This window comes from Plectropomus leopardus, chromosome 15, assembly GCF_026936395.1.
Source record: "Plectropomus leopardus strain MGB_pleo_1.0 chromosome 15, ASM2693639v1, whole genome shotgun sequence".
Classification (NCBI taxonomy): domain Eukaryota; kingdom Metazoa; phylum Chordata; class Actinopteri; order Perciformes; family Serranidae; genus Plectropomus; species Plectropomus leopardus.
The window spans coordinates 23,470,077-23,492,863 of record NC_142190.1 but is presented as its reverse complement, the minus strand read 5'-3'; the positions used below and the strand labels follow the sequence as shown (position 1 = coordinate 23,492,863).

Here is a 22,787-nt window from a genome sequence, read left to right as displayed (position 1 = left end):
GGCAGCTGCTTAATTCTATCATTATCCGAATCAGAGAAAAATGGCTGTAAAAAAAAAAAAAGATATTAAATAAAATGAAAGTTTCTCAAAGCATCATTACATTAGGCTCATTCTCTTAATTCTCTTTAATCCCGTGGATCCAACGTGATAAGTGGGTGCCCCTCAATCAAATCTTTGCAAAAACAACTAAGTTATTGAGAATCAAAACGCATCTCACTTGGTAGGATATCCAGTAATCTGGCTGTGTTATGTGGGACAGTTAAGCCCTCAGTGTGAATGAGTGAGGATATTGCTATGTGTGTGGAAGGAAGCAGCTGTTACACTTGAAAAGCTGAGTGATGTGAGCAGGAGGTGACATGAGGTTTTTGCTGTGTGCGAGGCTTTGTTAACTCTTCCAGCACCCGGGACCAAACTTATCTGAGACTTCATTTAATAGCATTATAAAAGATTCCCTTTCAGGCCCCCCTCAGCTGTCCTGGTGGTCTTTCCCCCAATGGTGACCCCAACTGTTGGGTGACTGTGCAGGATGCTGCTTTGACATGCCAAATAACCAACAAGCATGTTTGTTAATATTTTCAAAGGGAGAAAAAATTATTGCCTAAAAATGATTCATTGCGTCATACAAGCATGCTCGTACTTAGGAAGTAATAATTAGCAGTTTCTTGGAAGTCAAGTGAATAGAGCCAGAACACTGAGAGCTGTGAGTAAACTATTGTTCACCGACATCAAACAAAAGCCCTGCTCCTCCTATTACTTTGCTTTTTTTTTTTTAGAATTAGACGTGAGCAATCCTGTGTGTCTTCACACTTTTTAAAGTTTTCTTTGAGCACAAGGGGAACATATACTTACCATTCCATTACTTAAAGCTCAGGAGCGTATAGTTTGGTCGTCACAGCTGTCTTTCATCCGAAACCTCCCATTACTCCATCATGCTGCTTCCTTTTGTTGGCAATTTTGCAACTGTATTCATCATATCATGTCTGTCGGGGTGAGTAAGTCGAATCCTGGGGATTCTGTATGAGGTACGGAGAGGAAGCCATTTCCTTTAGAGTGTGTAGGTGTTAATGGAATAGGCCTCCCTTTAATCACCGATACACTCACAGTGAACTCATCCTTTAGTATACAGAAGGGCCGGCAGCATCTAACAAAACAGCAGTGCTCTGTTGCCCTGTTTTCAGGACATACATACAGTGAGTGTGGGTGGTGTGTGTGTATACGAGTGAAGGAGTGCTGCGGCACACACACACACATAAGCAGACTGTGTGCTTTCTGGCATTCGGGGAAAAGCAGAGAGGAAACCTTTAGTCCTAGCAGCTGGCCACTACTGTAGCTGAGAGCACAAGACCCAAATATGGAGCGGTGGTATATGTCTTCTGTATCTGGTACAAGGTTGCAAAGTCTGCCTTTCCTCAGAAATGAGGGCCAGCTGTTGAAGATGAAGGGCAACGCAGAGATGTGGATGCTTCAGGTTTTGTCTTGTTAGATTGTAGATTATGAACAGTGATTTGTGAAACTAATACGTTGTTTAACTTTTTGGCAATTTATGGCCATTGATAAAGTCTGGTTTTCTGGAGGTAACTTCTCTGTCTGTTTGTTCTGCTCACAGACAATACCAAAGAATTGTTCTGTGTCTTTTCCAGATTTGTTTGCTGCTCCAGTGTCCTCACTCTTGTATCCTGTATATGTTTCTGAGTTGTACACAGAAGTACACATTTATACAGTGGCAACTTATAAATCTGCATGTAACATCGTAATTTATGTAAAGGAGCCTTTCCCAGAAAATCTGTCCAGGGGATCCTGTAGAACCTGTTATATGTAGAAAATATAGTCATCAAATAATATTTAGATACAGGTTATAATCTACTAAATGTATACAGTTTAATTCAGTCAAATGAAGCCCATTTCACCAGTTCGATGGATAAAGGTGATTATAAATAGAAACCTTTTCAAAATAATATAATTTTGACATTTATAATAATAATAATAACTTTCTTAAAACAATAAGTCAGTATCTTGATATAATGAGACAGCTTCTGAAAATATTGACTTGATGTCTCAAAATAATAGGAGGAAGTTTCTCATTATATTGAGATAAATCATTATTTGTAGGTAAGGCATTATTTTGAGAAAAAAAAATCTGAAAAAAATACTAATTCATTACTTTGTGAAAAATTGTCATTGTTTTGAGATAAGTCATTATTTTAAGAAAAGTCATTAGTTTGAGATACTTTGTCATTATTTTGAGAAAATGTCTTTATTTTCTTTTTTTTTAAATTCTCATTATTTGGGACACGAATACTATTTTGGGATACTTAGTCATCATTTCGAGAAAGTTTCTTTTGGCTCACAAGATCTTTTTCATCACACTGACAGAAATGGGCTTCCATAAAATCAGGCTAGCTTCATGAAAATAAATGTATTTGTCATCTAATCATGAATCCGTCAGACTGGGCATTTACTGTCACTTTATGTGTGAAGTGAAGTATACCCCCCGTTATAAATACTCAAATAGTGCCTCAAATAATACATTTTCTCCAGATTTAAATGTAGACTTCTCCTGTTGTTGGTCCCTGAGCAGCTCCAGCAGAGCAACAAGTCGCTAACTTTCACTTCAGCAGCAGACAGTGGCAGAACAGAAGAGCGTTTTCACAGATTATTATCCTGGTCCTCATGTTCAAATGTGGCAACTTCAAGCCCCAAATCTGCTTCTCTGACCTTTATGTTGCTGTCTAACGAATGAGTTTAGACAAAAGATAGCACCAGGTTCGGTGACTCTAAAGTGGATGAGGATATGTACTGAAACATGGTAAATTTTCCATTTTACCAGAGTGTACATCCCCTGCTTGAAGGTGTCACTGAAAGTTTTCTGCAGAGGTGTCCTCCTGCACCCCCTCACCTTGCTCATCTGTGACTGCAGTGGCCATACAGTTGAGATAGATGCAAGCACAAGGCTGCAATAAAAAAGACTTTCTCCGGTCAGAGTTGGAAACTGAAAGCAACAGTCATCCTCAGACTCAAAACAAGGAAGCAACAGCAGTGGGCAACACCACGCTGAGCCTGAGCTGCTCCTGAAAGGACAGAGCAGGGAAACAGCCCCGTCTGGAACCGTGCCGCGGAAAACACCATGTGTCACTTTGTTGCCAACTGCACACATTCTGGTGCCCGCCAGCGGCCATACCAGCACCCGTTTATGCGCCCGCACCATACCCTGCCCTTCCTAAGTGCACTTTGCCTCTTTACAGTGCATGAGCAGCTGTTGTGCAATCACACACTGGGCCTGCTCTTTGATTTCACTTCAGTGCTGAGACGATTGAGGCAGGCAAGACCAGGCATATCAGCTATGTGACTGAAAAATGGTAATAGGAGACAAGAATATAAAAGAAGACACACTGGTTGTGGCAGTGGCAGTGTTGCTGAAGAGTGGGTGGTAGATTAATGTTCCTGGCAGGCTCCATTTTGTTCATTTCTAAACATTCCTGTTTCATACTGAAGGTGTGGATAATTTTCTATTGAAAAAAAAAAGCCTTTAAGTGCACCCTCATTCATAATGGATTCTTTCGTGTGTCCTACCTACAGTAAACAGTAATTTAATTCTTCTTTGGATATTTGACATGAAATCTCTCTTGATCATTTTGATCTCAAATGCTTGAAGACACAGATGCTGGATATTGCCACTGATTGGGTGTGCCGACAGTCTACTGTATGTGTGGAAGTTGGTGCATGCTTGTTTTTTGTTGGCTTTGGCAGGCTGAAATATTTTCCAACTTAAGATCCTGTCGACAAACCCTCTTTTCACAACCCTTCTCTTCCCTGCGTTACTCCTGTATCCATCTCTTTTTTCCTTCCTTATTTGTCTCTGTTTTTTCATTGCTGCTACATTTGTCTGGACTTGAGCTCCTGTGAAAATATTTTGCAGTTCTAAATCTGAAAATGAATGCATGCGTTGTTTGCCATTTATTATTACATTACATTCAAACGATCTTCCACTTCATAGAAAAGCACAATTTTGCATGCACCAGGTCCTGCACATGCAGTGTCTGCAATCAAGGTGCAGGCTTTTATCTTGCACTGTTATTGGTGTAATTTGTCTCCGGTTCTATTTTCTATAGAGCTATAATACCACCATTCAATACCACCACTCCTACAATATAAATAGCTAAAAACCACCGTCTCTGTCATGCATGCATCATCTTAACCCCCACTGCACATCCTCTTTCACCACATCAGGGCCCAGCTGTCAACAACTTCATATTGAACCAAAACCACACTAACCAATTTGGTCTTTTGTACTTTTGGCGTTATCTGTTTATCTTATTTATTCATACCAGACGGTTTTGCATATTGCAGAAAGGAACATAATGCAGTCCACACAAGTGTAGCAAGAATGCATGCAATATGAATTAGCCTCTAGTATAGAGATAAAAGATCTTGGTCCCAGCTGTAACAGGAGACATGTCAGACATTCCCTGCCAAGAGACGGGGAGGTGAGGGGAGGGAGGGGGGTGGGGTGCTCCAAGCTTTTTTCCTGGTACATAAAACTGACTTGTGGAAAAGCGTGTCTGGGTGGCAGAGCTATTACAGATACCGTCCTCTTTATTTGTCTCCCGAAGGGTCTATACTTAAGACATTTATCACTTTCCCATCCAACCCATTTGTTATGGCATGAGTTTAATTTTTCTCCTTGTTTGAATCGTGATGATTTACGTTATCGAGCAAAAGAAAAGTAAAAGGTCCTGTGAGGTACTGCAGTTTGGTGCCACCTGTTGACACACTGCTGCCTAGCTGGCACTTTGTTTAATTTATGTATTTATTTGTTAAATTTGTTTTGGACAAGTATATGTTTGACTAAAATGTTAACATGTATCTGAGGCCATACAAAGTTACATTTGAAGTACAATTACACATTTACATGACTGATTAATTCAAGATCTTAGAGGGATTTGGTGCCATCTTGTGGTAAGGATTGCAGATTGCAACCAGCTGAAACTTTTCCCGGTTAGAATTCCTTCAGTGTTTGTTGTTGTTTTTTCTGGAAGTAGAATTATCCACGAAGGTCTCCTCCTGTCTAAAACAAATGGATTACATGATAAGAACTGGTAAAAACACTGAATAACGCAGTTTCACAGTATAACTCAGTGTTTCTCTCATGCTGTTTGGCATGTCAGAGAAGGGCCGCAAGCCTAGCACCTGCTAATGTTGGCTCACCTTTTTTCTCCGATATCTTAAGATCCAGACATTCAGGAGGTTTTGGAGGAGGAGGAAGTGTGCTAGTCTTTGAAGCCAATTTTCTTACTAGCCAAATAGTGGAATTAAAACTCAAGACCGTGACATGATGGCATTGGGTCTAGGAAAGACTTTCTCATTGACTTATATTGATAAAAAGACATCTGTAAATCAGTGTAAAAAATACGTTTTTTTGAGCGCCACAACCCCCACGAACTGGCTGATTTCATTGTTCAAAGGGAGTCACAAAATGACTAGTTTCATTGTTGAGACATGCCCCAAGGAACAACATCATTTTTCTTGTGTTGCGTTAAGACATCTTCCACATAAACCTTTGAAACCTGAGCAAACTGATTTATTTTGAAAACATGGCTTGAAAGGCAATAAGCAACTTGCCCCACAAACTGCAAAGTAACTAAGATGACAAGAAAATGACACAAAGAGTACTTTTAAAAGAGAGAAAGAGAGAGAAATTGAGAAATTATTAGAAGTTATTCATAATTCAAAAATATGGAAAATGCCAGAAAACTTTATTTATACTAGTTATTATTGCAATTATTCTTAACTATTTGATCTATATGTTTTTACCTTTTTCATTGTCTTGTTTTTTTTTTTTTTTTGTGAATTTCAGATAATTTTCTTGTACCTCATAGCTTGGAACTTCCTCCTGTTTTTTGAAAGAAATCAAGCCAATTAACTCATGTTTCAAAGTATTAACCCATTCGGTCCGATAACATTTGGGAAGTCTAAAAGAGCAGCCCGATTGACTCATTTTATCCCCATTCAAGATGGTGGAGCACTAAACTGGAAGCGCAAAACCAGCTCGGCTGGCGGAAGTGTGCTGGCTCTCTGGGCCCAGTGATGAGGAGGCTGTGCAGGTCATTTAGGTCATTTCTCATTGCAGAGTTTTTTTGGCTCCCCACGTCACATCGCAACTTTCATAGAAATGAATGGGAATGCCTTGAATGCTGTATCCAGGTCTCTGAATGCATCCATGAATTATAGACTAAATCAAATACTTATTATATTATATTCCATTTCCGCCAGTATATTCCCATAAATCCTTCACACTGGACATTTATGTTAGAAATGGATTTTATCTTTTGGACCTGCATGTCCCGTTATCTTCCTTGCTTCACTGCAGACATGTAGCACTGGCAGACGGACTCAGTCTGCACACTGTTCCCGCTCGCTGACATACTCCCAAATAGGCTACATAATTTATACTTTTTATCCTGATAACATTGCTTTTAAGAGTGAAAACACAAAGCCATAACAGAGTCCAGATGGAACCGATCCGCTGTGGCTTGAATAACTGCCTTGGCTTTCTCCCCGCGTAGAATCAGATTCTGTCTCGTGTTTTGCGATGGCTTTCTGTTCAATTGCAGAAGTGAAAAAGATTAAGCCAAGCTGCGTTAAATTATCAGCATTTGTCATAAATTAGGGGGACATGAGTATAAGTCCGCACCATAGACAGGCCTATTGAAAATGTATTTCGTTACACGATTCAGCGTTTTGGGGCTGGGTTGTGAGGTGCAGCACGAGGGCTAGGATTCGGTGTGAGCGCTTTTCTGTTTGCTGCATATGCACACAGGGTGCCTCAAGAGGAGAAAAAAAACTGTGCAATGGGGACCTCTCTTTTCATTTTTACGATTTTCCTAGAATCCTTTGGAGAGCGTGGAAAGACAGGCATGTTTATGAAGGTTTCCAGATGGTCCTGCCTGCACCCCCAGCTTTTCTTTTCAGTTCTTGGGCCATGAAGGATTAATCAAAGTCAGTGGCAAGGGGCTGATGGCTAAACACTGTGGCTCTCACTAACCTAGAGGAAACCCCTCTTCAACTCAGACTCAGATTCAGCCCCTGGGCTACAGCATGGAGGAAAGTTGAAACCCGGCTTTGAAAAAAAATCGAACTTAACTAAACTTTGGCCACATAAGTGCAGATAAATGAACTCCGTTTAGCAGCTGATGTCCTCCATGGGTTAAAGGAATGTGTCTTCGACATCCAGCCAGGAAAGCAGAGTCAACCTTGACGAGTACACCTGAACTTTAGTCCCCTCTGTGACATGGGGGATTGTGTGGCGTGATATTTATGGATTCTCTGTGACATGTAAAGATTTTAACGGAGTTTGATATCATTCTGGCCATGACTCGAATCTGCCTGCAGTGATTGAATACATTTGCACTGTAACGCAAGACAAGTGTGAAACATCCAGATTGCTATGATCAGGCTAAGGTCTCTCTTTTATCAACCATTTTTAGCCTCCCCATTATCGTCTCGCCTCCTGGGGATAGATGCAGATAAAAGTCTCTGGAAAGACGATGACAACCGATAAAAAAAACACAAAAGGGAAGTTGGAACAAAACTGTTAACTTCCAGATAAGCTATTTTTGTTAATAGTGCTGCCCACTGTTGTCCTTGCTTTAATTATCACTTCAAACACCATACAGAGAAAACAGTCTTTGAGTTGACAGGAGTAACTGGAGCAGGTGGAACAGAGGAGCGCTCAAGTGACAGAACGTGCGTCTTGATTTTTCGTAAAACAAATTGTTTAAATTACTGTACACTGTGGCTTCTGGGAGGCTATATGTTACTGATGCATGACAGTACAATGTTTTATTAGACAAATGCAAGAATCACTGCCACTTTAACCCGGCCCAACAGCTGCTCTTCATGGCAATGATCAACACGCACAGCATTCACTACACATGTTATTATAACAACTGTCAATAGAAATTGCTGTGGTCTGTTCACAGCAGCCTCACTATATGATTACAAATGAGTCATTTAACATCAGCCATTCAACACTGTTCGTTTTGGATAGAGCAATATAATGCCAAAGCCGAGAAGCATATAACATATGTGTTTGCACAATACTTTGTGGAGATTTAAATCACAAAAACAGAATCCTCCTTAGAGAACAGTTAATGCAATTAAACATTTAAAGGCCCAGTGTGTAGGATTTAGTGGCATGTAGCCGCTCTGCAAGTTAGCAGAACTGAAACTTCTCCAGTTTGCCAAGCATGTAGGAGAACTCCAGAGGCTGACACGAAAACACCTATGTCTGTATTGAGAGCCAGTGTTTGTCCATTCTGGGTTACCGTAGAACAACATGGACGAGGACTCTTTCCATTTGTAGATATGAATGTCTTATTCTAAGGTAACAAAGCACAAGGATTCTTAATATCAGGTGATTATAAACATATGAAAGCATATTTATGAATGTTGTATACAGTTTTTGCCAATAGATGCCCCTAAATCCTACGAACTGAACATTTAAAACAAGTGCAACAAAATAAAAGGAAAGAAAATAGTTCAAAATATAGCCTCTTTGAGATTGCCGTCAGTGGTTATGTATCTAAACCAGGTTCCCTCAGAAACAACATCGAAGTGTTACATCATATTCAGTCGGTATATCACCATCAGTCTACACAGAGCAAACATATTCCCTCAAAGTCTGGCCAAAAGTTATTCTGTAAGCCGTAATAAAAATGCACAATAAGTTAAATTTAATTTTTCATCCACATCATAAGCCCCTAAATGAGACGCTCCTCTGTTGTTTGTATTTGTATCTCTAACCATGTCAATAAATTTTTTGGCTCTGTCATTAGTTTTAATCTGGAGTAAACATGTGGTGCAGCCTGAGTAAACACTGTATTGGCTGAACCAGATCACCTCAGGAAAAAAAAAGTTGTCTTGTTTCATCGCTGAGGACACAGTCTGTATGGACCTCTCCTTGTATGGGTTTTCCAATAACTGAGAAGACGACTACCGGTGATATCTTACACTAATTTCAAACATTCTGGTTTGTCATGTTAAATTGTCAGACTGATGTCGTTGGGCCAAATGAAACTCTCTGGGTCAACTCTTGTTTGTCATCATGACTCAAGCTTTTTCATGTCAAAATATCAGAGGGAAAGTGAGAAGGAGAACACAATTTGTACGAATTTAAAGTTTTCACCACTATTTTAAATACACAAATTAGTCTTTCAGCCAGTAAATGGCCTTTCATTGAATTTATTGCACAATATTGTTTCTGAATAAGGATTTTGCAACAGAATGAGCTTCACTGGTATTGCAAAACATTGCTCATTGTAGAAACACATCATTTACATCATATACTGTATGCCAGACTCTAGGAGGCACTTGGATAGTGTGCGATCTAATCAAAGATGGACAACTCTGAAATCGAGTTTTGGCATGTGATTATGTTTATGTGATTATGTTTAGGCCAACAAAAGCACCTTGGGTAGGTTTAGGGAAAGATTGTGGATTTTGTCAAAAGTTGATAAAATTAAATCACCTTAAAGTCTTAACGTGGATCACATTTTTTTCTCGGAACTTACCCAAGTGGAGTCAGTGCCCAAACAACCATGAAAAACATCGATTGTGCTGCAGATGTAGTGAAAAATATAATAAGTTAACCAAGGCATCACATGACTTCCTAAAGAGATTTCCTGTTGCAGATTAGTAGTATATATATATCATAATTTCAAGGATAAAGGCACAATAATGGAAAAAAAACCACTGTTATCTAATGATGGAAATAATAATAATATCATAATAATGATTATGATAATAATAATAATACACTTTATTTATATAGCACCTTTCATACAAGAAATGCTGCACAAAGTGCTTCACAGTAAGGGCATTATAAGCAAAGAATGCTTCACATGAAAACAGACAGGATGAACGTAAACCAGGCCAGCAAGGCAATTCAGCATTCACAGTTTAAAACAATAATTAAGTGCTTGAAATCCTGATATAAAACTATAAATTATAAAATCAAGTAAGATGCAACATTTTAAAAGAATTGCAGCAGCCTGTAAGATGAAGAGTTTTCATGTAAGAAGAAGAGTTTTAGAAAGTCAGAGCTAATTAATGGTTTGAGTGAATAGATGTGTTTTTGGCTTACTTTTCAAAATATTTAGTGAGCTCGCTCCTCTGGTATCTAAAGGTAAAGTGTTCCATAGCTTTGGGGCGTTAAAATTCCATCAAAGTAAGCAACTGCTTATTCATCAACATTCAAACATTTACATGTTTTTAAAATTATATGCTGACACGTGCACTTTGTAAGTTTATCTTGGGTCATTTGTGACAACGGATACAGGGGCTGGTTACAGTATTTTTTATGAAGATGTGGGTATTCAGAGTGATACTACTGCTGGCTGCAGTAACAGACACTAGTACAGAAAGGCCCATGACATCTCAGGGTCACCAACATTTTACAGCTGCTCAGCGGGTTTTTACATACAATTGTCAAGTTTTACAAGTTTATTATAAGACCTGGAAAGGGTGGACGCAGTGTGATTTATAGATGCTTGGTGCATCAGGTTAGTTGCAGTTCCCCCTCTTTGGCCTCTGGGTGTGTGAATCAACTTGATGTATTAATCCACAACAGATCAGTCTCTACTTGTTGATAGTTCCTGGTGCCTTCAAGTTTGGACGTAGCCACAAATATGATAAATATCATCAGTATTTGATATAGATACTCTATTGAATTGTGTTTACAGATTGTCATTTTATTATTCCAGCAACTTGTAAAATGTGATTTTCCTATTACTGTATGTATGTTGTATAATTAAGTATTTCTAAGCCTTTTTTTTTACAAAAAAATTGTAAGAGACCTACCAAAACTAGGACTTTCCCCCACTCCTCTGTGTTACACAAGCATATCTGCTATGGGGGAGTAATTGGAGGACACAAAGGAAAGAAGGGCGGATAGCAGAAAAAAGGAAGAGCGGAGAAAATGGGAACACTTACTGTGCAGTGTCATAGATTAGATGTCAGTTGGTGACTGCAGGCAAATAAATGCTCTCAAATGGATTGTTTTTGTTTTTATTGGGATACGTGCCACTGAAAGCTAGCTGCAGCAGTTAGCTGAATGTTTCTAAGTTCTGGGAAAACTATCTTAAAAATCTTTCTACGTATGTAAAGCTGATAGATACCATTGGCATTTATCTGAGGTTGTTATCAGGAGAACATCATAGGTTGAGGTTTTTTTCCCCTGCAGGGACTGAACCTGGGAACTCTTCACCAGTCTGACTCTAAAGCCCTCATGCAATACCTTTATTGTTTGTAGTGCTGCTGAATCTTGTCTGAGATGTCAGTTGAGAAGATTTACAAATGAATGGGTTCACATACTTACAATATATCATGTCTGTAAAGAAAGTGGTTCTCCAGGAGAGACTCTCCACCTGCGAGCGTTCAGCTGGATGGAAACATAAAACAAGACTGGTGCTACAGATGTTTGGTCCTTAAACCAAGGTTCTTCTCAGACTGCAGATATTTATCCTATATTGATGTGTATACCAACATGACATCATCCAAATAAGTCTTTCTGTAGGCCACTCTTAAACATGCACAAAATTAACATCAGCTAATGTGTGCCAGCTGTTGGCTTCCATTCAATGCACGCAAGGGGCGAATAAAACATTCACCTCCACTTGCAAAGCAAATTCACATCTTTGCATTGCGTGGAGTTCAACGTTGGTGTACTCTGACCGGTGAAGTCGCTGCCTCAAACAATAGCAAAGACGTAAGTGTGGAGGACACATTGTTGTTGCATCTAACCAGCAGATATTGTGTGATTCTGACCATGAAAAATACAAATTGCAGTATTTTGACAGTGAGTCAGGAGACAGGCATGCAACGGAAGAAAATTAAAAACGTACCAATGACATCATATTTCGGGGGTATTCATTTGCAAAAGAGCTAACATTATTTGGTGTCCAACTGGAGTCTTCCTTTGGACACCAAATTTTCAGAGAGCATGGTTATAGGTCAAAAATGATAGCAAAATAAAATATTGTACCTTAATGTGGTACTAGATGATTTAAATCCCAAATTTCATGCCAACAGAGTGCTGGTGGCACACTGAATATTCAGTGAATCACAGAAAAGTTAATGTAGAGATCAGCACCCATGGAGCCACCATGTCAAAGATATTCTGACTTTTGTGGTTTATTAGAATATATTAAAGCTTAAGCATTAGGTCATGTAACAGCAAAGTATCATTATGACGTTCTGCAATAAGCTAATTTGGGGACATAATCATCTCAACTAGAATGCATTTTCAAAAAGCGCCAGTTTATCGTTAAGTTATCTTTCTGACTGAAAATGATGAGCTTGAGTGAAAAAGTGAGAGTACAGTGAAACAGGTTTGGTGTGACCAGTAGCCAAATAAACTTGTCCAGGGTTCAACTATCAGCCTTGATCCTTTCTGTGTGAAGTTTACATGTTCTCCGCCTCCCTGTGTGGGTTTTCTCCGGGTCGTCTGTTTTCCACCCACAGCCCGTCCACCCACATGTAAACCAGGTGGACTGGAGATTATGTGTGAGCATGATTGTCTGTGTGTTAGCCCGCCCCTGCAGAGGACTGATGATCTGTCCAGGACGTTCCCCTCCCTTTCCACCAGCACTTTCTGGGATGGGCTGCTGCCCCAGATAGAGATTTGCGCAGCTTGTTTTGCCGCCTTATGTGTCGCATGTTTTTACAGTTGAAGACTGCACAAGGCTTGCAGCGTAGCAGGTTTTTTTTTTTGTTTTTTTACAATGTTTTGAGGTTCCTTCCTCCCCGACAGCTTCGTCTGATCTTTTTTTACGAGGCGTTTTACACGCCAGCGCTCTGCGCGAGAGGTCAGGTGTGACGATGAGGTAGTTCTGATAAACTGGCAAAGCTGGAAATGTTCTTGGAAAAATTTTGAAGGTGACAGTGGATGAGTGCTATTATGTTGGAAACATCACATCATCTTTAGGGAACTCCAATAACATGACAGCTTATGACTATATAACACAAATAGACCTTTTTAACTCCAATAATGACAGGTCAGTTAGAAGTCACAACTCATATCAACACGTCTCATCAGATTAAACCAGATTTATGACTGGATTTGTTTTTTGAATGGATGTTCTTAAAAAAAAAACAAAAAAACCTTTACATCTGCCAGACCATGACAGCTACCTGAAAACATGCCAAAAGCAACACTGAAAGGAAGTAGACATCCTATTTTAGTATGAATGTTATTTACAAAAAAAAAAGATGAACACAACATTTCTAGTTTTATTAATAATATTTTGTTTGGAATATGCTAAGTGCTGACCTTGTTCTTCACAGTTATTCTGGCAAGTGAAGCACAAACTGATGTCATCTGTTTGCTTTGTTATGCTAACTAGCTTGGGAATAAGCCTCTGTTGTTTTAGCTAAACCAGAAGTGTGCTTCTGAACAAGACACAGCGCACTTCTCCAACCAGAGGAGAGAGTGTCAAACCGACTTCTCCAACTGTGTAACAAATGGGAGTTGTGAAATTTGTCCCGGTGGCAAACGGCCGACTATTTGTCAGAGCCAGTGGCCCAGTTGAGTAAAAATCCTTGTGCACTTTCTTTCCACAACGTTCTGCATGACACGAGTATTAGGCTGCTGATGCAGGTGTAAAGAAGGTCCTCCAATCGGACAACTTCTGTATTCCTACCAACAAACTGTCACATTTTGCCAAGGCACTAATAGGGTCTGACAGCAGGTACACAGTTGCAATCACGTGTCAACATCTGACATGCGAAGCGCACTCCTCCCTCCTCAAGCCCGATCCTGCCACTGTACACCTCTCTCAGCACTCGCCTTCCTTCAAACGTCCCCGCTTTCGTCCGGTTAAGCAGACATATTGTGTCTATTCAGTCAGGGGGGATTAGGTGCAGATACATGACATTTTGGGCCATTCCAAGGACCTGAGTCAATGCGTAAACAACTCCTACGCTGTGTCAGGGAAATATTTATCTTTGCTCATAGAACTTCTTGAGATAGTGTCAACACTGCTTAGAGGCACAATTACATTTGTGGATGGAAAACTAAGAGTTCTCGTGGAAATACAAGTGTATAATATGAGTAAAGCCGAGAATACTTAGAGATGTAAGACTATCACCCTGATAAAGACAACACTATTAAATGAAAATCCTGTGCATGTTCATGTATCATGTTGCCTCTATATTATTATTATTTTTTTAATTAAACATCCAGCGCGGAAGCCCTCACGGGCAAGTAAGAAAAAAAAGAGGATCCATTTTCTATGTCTGATCTAAAGTGTTTCTCCTCTGTGTCTATGTCTTCAGAATAGGAAAAAAAAGGTTTCCCAGGATAATCTTTCTGAATTCCCTTTAAAAAAAGTTTTGCCAGCATCATTTTTTTTAATCACAATTTTATTCATCAGTAAAAATGGGGAAAAAACAAACTTTTGGCAGGTGAAATTTTTTATTTATTTATTTTTGTTAGATCATTTTTCTAGGTATTTGTTGTTGTAGTACTCATTTCAGCCACAAGAGGCTGAAGTGCATCAGTACTTCATGTTCTAAATAGGACTAAAAGCATTCACATTTTATTCCAGAGTTTTAATTTCTCCATCAAGTTATGTAAAATAACTGTCATGTCATGTCATTAGCTACACTGCCATTAGCCTGCTAGATAGCGAGTGAAAAACATATTCTCAATGGATAACCAACAACTACAAAAGGTTTAATCGACTGCATAGCTCATGTTGGATTACTGTTAATAATAATAACAGGAACACTTTAATCCTTACAAGTGAGATAAACTATATGTAGAAAGTGCCAGGAGAAATTAAAACTCACCTGGACAAAAATGAATGCTTTTAATCCTATTTAGCACATGGGTAATTACACAGATAAAACAAAAAGAGTTACATAAAAATTTTCTCCAGCAAAACCTTTTTCCTATCTGTTTCACAGAAGAAAGAATGTTTATAATGAAGTTTTTTTTTTACTTGTTCTCAACTCATAAACACAGAGAGAAAACAACTTACACCAGACTCAGAAAATGGATCACCAGGAAGTTTTTTTCTCACTTGCCTCTCTGGGCTTCTGTTATAAAGACAATAAAATGTACACAAAAAAGATAAATTGACGTGTATTTTTGTCTTTGTTTTTTCCAGTAACCACAACGCCATCTCCAGGCTCAGGCCACGCCAGAAGATGCAACGACACAGAGAAGGCCTACTGTGTGAATGGCGGCGACTGTTACTTCATACATGGTATAAATCAGCTCTCCTGCAAGTGAGTTATCTCCTTTTATTTTTGCTTTCAACTCAAAAATGTTTCTTTATCAGTGCTTTTTTCTTTCAGTCTCAATAAAACTCCCTTCATAATGTTTTTACTGTAGAAATTTTCCTAATTACTGATTTTTTTTTCATCCTGCTGTTTATTTTTCTGATAGCACTTGATTCCCGTTCTTCTTTCTTTTCAGCAGCAGCAGCAACACATCACAGCAAAATGCTGCCAGGCTGCCTAACTACCCACCTGTTGTGTATTTTAACACTAATAATGGAGTGAAGCAGTGGTGTGCTCATCCTTTTAAGTCATGTTTAGTGTACAGGAGGGCTGCACATTAAAAGCCTTTTTAAAATGTCATGAGTCACTGGTTTAGTAGTGAGCAAATATTTATGCCTGTTAGAGGCCCCCAGTGAGGTAAATAGAATCATTGCTTACATTTGAGGTCCTTGGCAGAGGGGATCAAGACCCGTGTGTAAAGTGCGCTGGAGGAACCATGTATCTCAGCTTTTCAGGAAAAAAACAGGTTGACATTATCACAGAAACAACTTTTTTTTTTTTTACTTTGAGATTTACATTTTAGTTTGTACTAGAGTGGAGGTCAAGAAACACTATTTGGCACGATGCTCAGGAGAAGTTATCATTGAAAATAAACAGTTTTATTTCTTTTTTTTTCCCTGTTTTTCAAAACTGACAGATTTTTATGTGTCATTTGGTCGACTGCCGGAAATTTATTCGCAACTTTTTTGATAATTGTTAGTCATTTTTTAACCCAAAGTACCAAACATTCACAGCTTCTCAAATGTGAATATTGGCTGGTTTCCTTAGTTTTCTGTCATATTAAACTGATTATCTTTGTTTGAATTTGAATTCATTTTCTGACATTTTCTGAAATTTTACAAACCAAACCATATCAAGAAAATAATCATCAGATGAATCAGTAATGAAAATAACTGTTAGTTGCAGCCCTAATCATGCAGTAATAGTATACTTATAACACAAAATGTGCACATTATGTCTCATCATGGTTGTCAAATATTATGTTGCATGTTCTGTTGGACCATATGTCATCATAGCATAACTCCTGTGGCTGGTTTGATATAGAGCTTCTGTGCCCAGTTGGCCCAAGGAAGAATGCTCGACAAGCAATGAGGACATGGCTGCAACAGCCGTTCAATACGCTGTGTACAAATTGGAGGCAGCAATAACTCAATTGCTGCAGCTAATTCACTCACGGCCGGGGCATGGGTCCAGAAAAGTTGGATAATGCAGTGAAGGCCTGCAGGGATTTGTTGCCCCTCAGCCATCTCATTCAATATAGGCCAGGCTTCAGTGGGTATTACTCACTGGCTAAACAAGTCCTGCAGACAGCTAGCCCTACTTTAATGTCCCGCTCCTTCACTTTGAGGTATAAACTTTGTTTTAGGGGAGAGGGGAGGTTAATAAATGACCTGGAGTAAGTTACTCACTAAGGTAAACAATGTTGATGATGACAATTTCCTTTAAATAAATAAAAAAATAAAAAATGGATAAATAAATTTAGCCTCTTTTGAAAATATCAGTTCTAAATAAATTGTCTTTGTTTTTAATAAAAAGCATAAACTTTTTTTTTTAACCATACATCTTATCTATATGCATCTATATGGTGTGATAAAACTAGAAAAAGTCATTATTAATTTCAAAACATAATAAAAGTTAAGTAATCAACAATTATTTTTTTCTCTTGATCAATAGATTAATCATTTTAGTCATTACAATGTTAGAAAACAGTAAAAAAAAAAAAAAAAAAAAGAAAGAAAAGAAAAAGCTCATTCTAATTTCCTTAAGCCATGGGTGATGTTTTGAAGTTGACTTTTTTGTCTGACCAGCAGTCCAAAACCAGGAGATCTTCAGAAAACTGAGAAATGCAGTAAATTTCACACTAGAAAAACTGAAACCAGAGATTTCTTTGGAATTTCCAGTAAAGGTGCAGATTATTTTTCTGCCAAACAACTACTTGATTGACCAGTTTTAGTCCTGTAGAAGAAAGAGAAACAGGACGAAAACAGAATTATCCACAAGGTGCATTTTTAACAAATCATCTCTCTGTGGGACTTTAGAGAGGAAAGAGTTGTATAAGTCTACTGTATATACAGTATGTAGAATATAACTACAGGTCATGCTTAAAGTCTCCGAACACATGGTAAAACTTTCTTTTTTTTTTATCCCCCCCAGATGTTTATTTTTCATCAAAGAATGATAAATAATGATTCATTTATTTTAAACCAAAGATAAAAGAGTGGTAATAGAGTTTGCAGCTGCACCACTGCGGACTTTTGCACGCTCACCTGATTTTTAAATTACGCAGTGACAGTTTATTTCTTTCATCTTCCAGCCAAGTTTCCTTGGTCTAGGTGCTGCTATCCCCCAGTTAAACACCATCACTCAGGATGAGTAATTTAATGCTGAATGTTATGGTGCTCCTGGGAGGCGTTGTGTGAGACCAGTAAATCACGAGCAATGACCTTTGTTGGACTGGTGGTCTAGTTGTGACTGTGACTGGAATGTCGGTGCCCCTAAAAGACCAACTGCTCATCCTAATGGGATTATAATGAGGAAATATGGTTTGGCTCAACACACTTGATGGTGATGATACAGTAGTCTGTTACACAGTTACACAAATGTGAAGCTACATGTCAGGAATCTTTGCTTGACTGTGATTAATGTTTCAAGACAGATGTAAAGAGAGTTGTCTGGTCAGGTTTTACCACTGAAAACATCTCCATATTTAAATTATTCTTTTCAAAGTGAAAATTCTGGGTTTTATTTTCCCTTTATTTGGCTACTTTACCTCCCCGTCCGATGATATCAGTTACAAAACATTTGCAGTTTATGAACACATGCCAGGCTCTCAACAGGCATAAAGAGAAGAAACCACAGTACCCCATTTTCAGCTTCCTCGGATTGATTTATTGATCAAAGCAGTGCATGGTTCGTCCCCAGATACATTTCACCTTTTTGTCCATATTTTCAGGAACACCACTATTTTCTCATTCCCCAAAGTACAGAATGAAGGTCCAAACACCCCAAAAACATCTGACGAACATGTGTTGAATTACACTTATTGTTTTAAACGGCCGAACAAGTCTCAAAAGCATAATGTTAATCTGTGGTTTGAGTGACTTTTACCTACGTGGAATAAAAAATAAAAGATGAAATGAGTGAGCTCATCCCCCTGGTTTCAACCAGCTTACAAAAGCAGCAGCATGCACCCAGCAGTTGCCCTCCTGCCTCATCTAATAGAAATGTATAGAAAATGAATGATTGTTATCTGTAAAGCACACAAGCTTGCACCTGCCTACATATAAAAAGTGACCTTTTCCCAAAATACTGCTGGTTCTTTGATGTTGGAATCAAAATGTTAGGCCTGTAGTGAGTCACTGTAGCATCAGTGGACGCCCTTTAATTGAGGCGTGTCGAGTATCGCTTTGAATATGTGGGCTTTGAGATAAAAAAGGAAGTGGATCTTTGCTTTTTGGAGCCCTTGGAGGCTATATATTACCTTTTATATCATCATTAAATTCTGTTTTGTTAAATTACCATTTATTTTTTATATATTTTATATATTTCATATATTTTTTTTATTGCTATTTATTATTTTATTTTTACTTTATTATTATATTTCAAGTAGCAAGTTTTTTTATTCTATTTTTTCTTGTTTTGAATTTTTTTTTAAATTTCTGAATGGTGAAACAAGTCATTGTGAAGAATCTTAATTTATACCCAATAGCTATGGAAGTAAATTACAATTAAATAATGCCATTATAATAACAATAGCTGTTAATATTATTCAGAGTTATTGTTTTTGTCAATACTACTTACTATACTGGTCATTTATTTTTAACTGATTTTTAATGGAAATATGAACAGGTATTGCACATGACTATATACACTATATTCAGGGCATTTGGAATATGCTTCTCAATTGGGGTTCTTAACGCAGTTTGTCTGCTTGTCTGTGTACGGTCAGCTCTGCATATTGTCTTTGGTATGTTGTGCACAAACCAACTAGCCAACAGTTTGCGAGGCTGTGAGGAGAGATGCATGCCTAAAAGAGAAGCCCACATTTCTGGTCAGAAAAAGAAACACACCAACTTTTAAATACTATAAAAGGCTTGGCTATGAACAGGTTTTGGGTATACACAAATGTGGAAAACGACAACCTTTTCAAAAAGGTGTTTGAAGGAATGAAAGAGAGAGGTTGTGTTCACACAATCAGACAAGTCTGCCACTGGTAGGAAACTGTGAGAAAAATGTTGTTTGGGTGCAAAGAAGCAAAATGACAAGCTGCTCCCGCCGTTCGACTTTTATATATTTGGACGTGATAAATAACATGTTAGGGCGTGTTAATCTGAGTATGCCTGGCTGCATGTAAACGGGTGTATCAGTGGAATTTTCATTTTCATTAGCCATGTGAACAGCTTCATAGGGATATTGTCTTTTTTTGAGTAACGACAAAAAAACAGAAAATTTTGTGCATGTAAACATAGTGAGCCTGTTATTGGTAATTTCTTGTGTCTTTGTTTTTTCTTTATCGATATGGCTTCACTGTGACCCTTAACAATATGTGTGACAGCATCTAAACCCATAATATTTTCAGTACACCTCACTTCCTGTGTTTTCCTTTTCATAACAATTGTCTGCTCCTTCCCAGATGTCCGGATGGATACTTCGGCCCACGATGCTTACAGACTGAGCCGCTGCGGTTGTACATGCCCAATCCTTTCAAAAGTATGTCCACTTGATATGAGCAGCTGAGAACAGAGACACAGTTGTCACTGGATTACCTCTGCGGACTCCTGCTGCTCCCCCCCCCCAACCCCTAGTTCTCTTCCTCTTTCTCCCCCTCTTTCTCAGGTCAACACGCAATGAGCTGTGCACTACACCATGCACACGGTGGTGTCATCCATGGGAACACTCTGCTTCTGCTGTCTGTAGATGTGCTGTTGTTCTAATGCTCTCTCTCTCTCTCCCTCCCTTCCCTTCCCTCCCTCTCTCCCTCTTCACTTTTTCCTACGCATACTCTCCTTTTCACTCCACCCTTGCCCTCTCTCTCTCTTTTTCTTCTCTTTCTCACTCACCCACCACCCTTCTTCTCCCTCTCTTTTTGTGGCTTTGTTTCTTCCCATCAGGTGTCCAAATGACTTTACTGGTGATCGCTGTCAAACCTACGTTATGGCCAGTTTCTACCGTATGTCAATTTCCTCTTCTGTCACTCTGTCAGACTGTCCTCGTGTCATGCGTGCATGCTGGGTGTAGAGAGATTGCATTAATTTCCTGTTATTACCTAATAGTTGTGTCTGTGCCTCCTGCGATGACTCATTCACAAGCTGGCATAGTTTAGCAGAGTCTGTTGTTGTGTTTTGGTCTGCATGTGATCTTTTGTGCCCTTTAACTCGCAGTGTGTTGCATGCGTGCTCTCAGAATAAGAGCTGATAGTAAGTTTGAAAGCAACAAGTAGGCGGCTGAATTTAGACGCTTTGTGGAATTTGCACAAAAAAGTCAGCTGCATGCAACAACACAGTCTGATGGCAAAAACAATTACTTAAACCTAACCTTTATCTCACTTACTAATGATGTTTGTTTAGGCAATCAGCTGCAAACACAAGCATGTATGATCCTATTAGAGCTGATAGAGAGACAGGCCTGGACAATGAGAATTAATTAATAAGCATGACAAATGATGGAATCTGTTAGGTGGTGCACTGGCTTAACTGATAATAAATGTTTGTTTAGGGCTCAACATTAGTCTCTAATGATTTTTAATATAGGCATTTTATTACATCCAGACAAACAAGGAACGTAATGAGTGTGAAATTGTGACCCCTTTTAGTATGTTGCTTTCATCAGTATTTAGGCCATACGTGAGCCAACATGACAAAATTCCACACGTTATCCTCGACTAATTTGATTTGACGTCAAACATAATTTGGGATTTCCCAAAGCTCCAATTATTCACGGTAAATACTTAAAATGTTAGTGTTTTCGCTCCGTGGATCACAGTTGCTTTAAGCATACATACATGTATATGGACACTTATTTCACTTTGAAATCAGCCGCATTACTCTCCTAGGACCTCAGTTGCAGCCAGACCTTAGTAAACGTCAAACATTGTCCACACCGGGATATTTAGCAAATTGTGCATGTTTCTAACATTGCTTCAGTGACCAAACGTTGCTGTGACAGCAGATGTCCTAAGCACAGAGTTCATGAGCTTGCGCTAGTGTGCAATGTCAAACAGATTTGCTAGCCTGGGGTGAGAGACACCGACCCTTCACCACACCAAACGGCATCATCAGAAAACGCATCCATCAACTGCAAAATTATGCCGAGATTAGATAAAGGAACTACGGCTTGATAGATCTCTGCCCTTAAGGTGTTTGGATTTGAAAACCATGCACTATAACCTGTTGGTTGATTACTTGTTATGTATCTTAAGAGATATTTCAAGGAGTGACCTGACAGGAATGCAACATAAACAAATGAGATCACGTGTGGCTTTGTTGAAACCCTCAGTTGCAGTGTTGTAATCAATCCTCTGCTTTTTGACTCTTCCACTCCAAAATAAAAACAGATTACTACTGTAATCACAAGAGAACAGGCCTAAGAAACACAAACAGTCATAAAGGGCGCACCCCTAGCTCATAAAATTAGGTTTAAACAAATCACAACATATCCCCTTGCTTACAGTATCGTAATATATTGCACTAACCCTGTATCGTGATACGTATCATATCAATTAGTTCTTGCCAATAGATTCTTTGCATATGACATTATAAATCGGCACACTCTCCAGGTGGAGGGCAGGCAACTGGAGGCAAAGACTTCCAACACTGCCAAAATGCCTATGATTAGCACTGTTTACAGCTGTTCTGATTGAAATTGGGAACAAATAGAAAAAAAGGAGGCAGATTTAAGTCCTAAAAAATAGTGGGCTATAAAGGGGAGAAGTTAAAAAAAAGACCCACAAAGAAGAAGCAGCAGATGTGAATCAAAAACCTCTTTGATGATGTTTCACCCGACATCTGAGAACGGTTGACCTAGTAGATAGAAAATAGTAGCCAACATTAACTAGTGATGGTAACTAGTAACGTTAGCCTGACGGCACTGCATTCATGTAATATTACAGAATTTAGATATAAAAGACCATTATACTCAAGCACATTTACTCACCTGGCCAAACACAAGACAGCAGTCATTTCAGTCATGAGCTCAACCTCCACACAAAATGTTTATAAGCTAGTCCACTGGCCTAGTATGCCCGGCCGATGAGGTAATTTGTAACAACGATTGTGTCCACACGGGGCAAAACTGATCAGGTTGTGGGAAATGTCACGTCTTCATTTTGGATGGGGTAATTAGAAAATAGTGGCCAAAGTGAACTAATGTTAGCTAGTAATGTGTGCTACTAAAGTTAGCCTGACACTGGTACATCCATGTACAGAGTTGAAATATATAAAATAGTT

General features: G+C 38.8%; 1 protein-coding gene across 5 annotated transcripts in view; it reads left to right on the top strand.

Annotated features, from left to right (window-relative positions):
* The window catches only part of nrg2a (neuregulin 2a), a 95,143-nt gene that overhangs the window by 54,160 nt on the left and 18,196 nt on the right, over positions 1-22,787 (top strand). For 4 of the 5 annotated variants that reach the window (XM_088088549.1, XM_088088548.1, XM_088088546.1 and 1 more), the window contains exons 4-5: positions 15,168-15,288; positions 20,454-20,512. In XM_088088549.1, the coding sequence (XP_087944675.1) occupies positions 15,168-15,288; positions 20,454-20,512 (180 nt within the window). Of the gene's footprint in view, positions 1-15,167; positions 15,289-19,975; positions 20,053-20,453; positions 20,513-22,787 lie in introns of all 5 variants that reach the window. The other variant, XM_088088547.1, reaches the window with a different exon arrangement.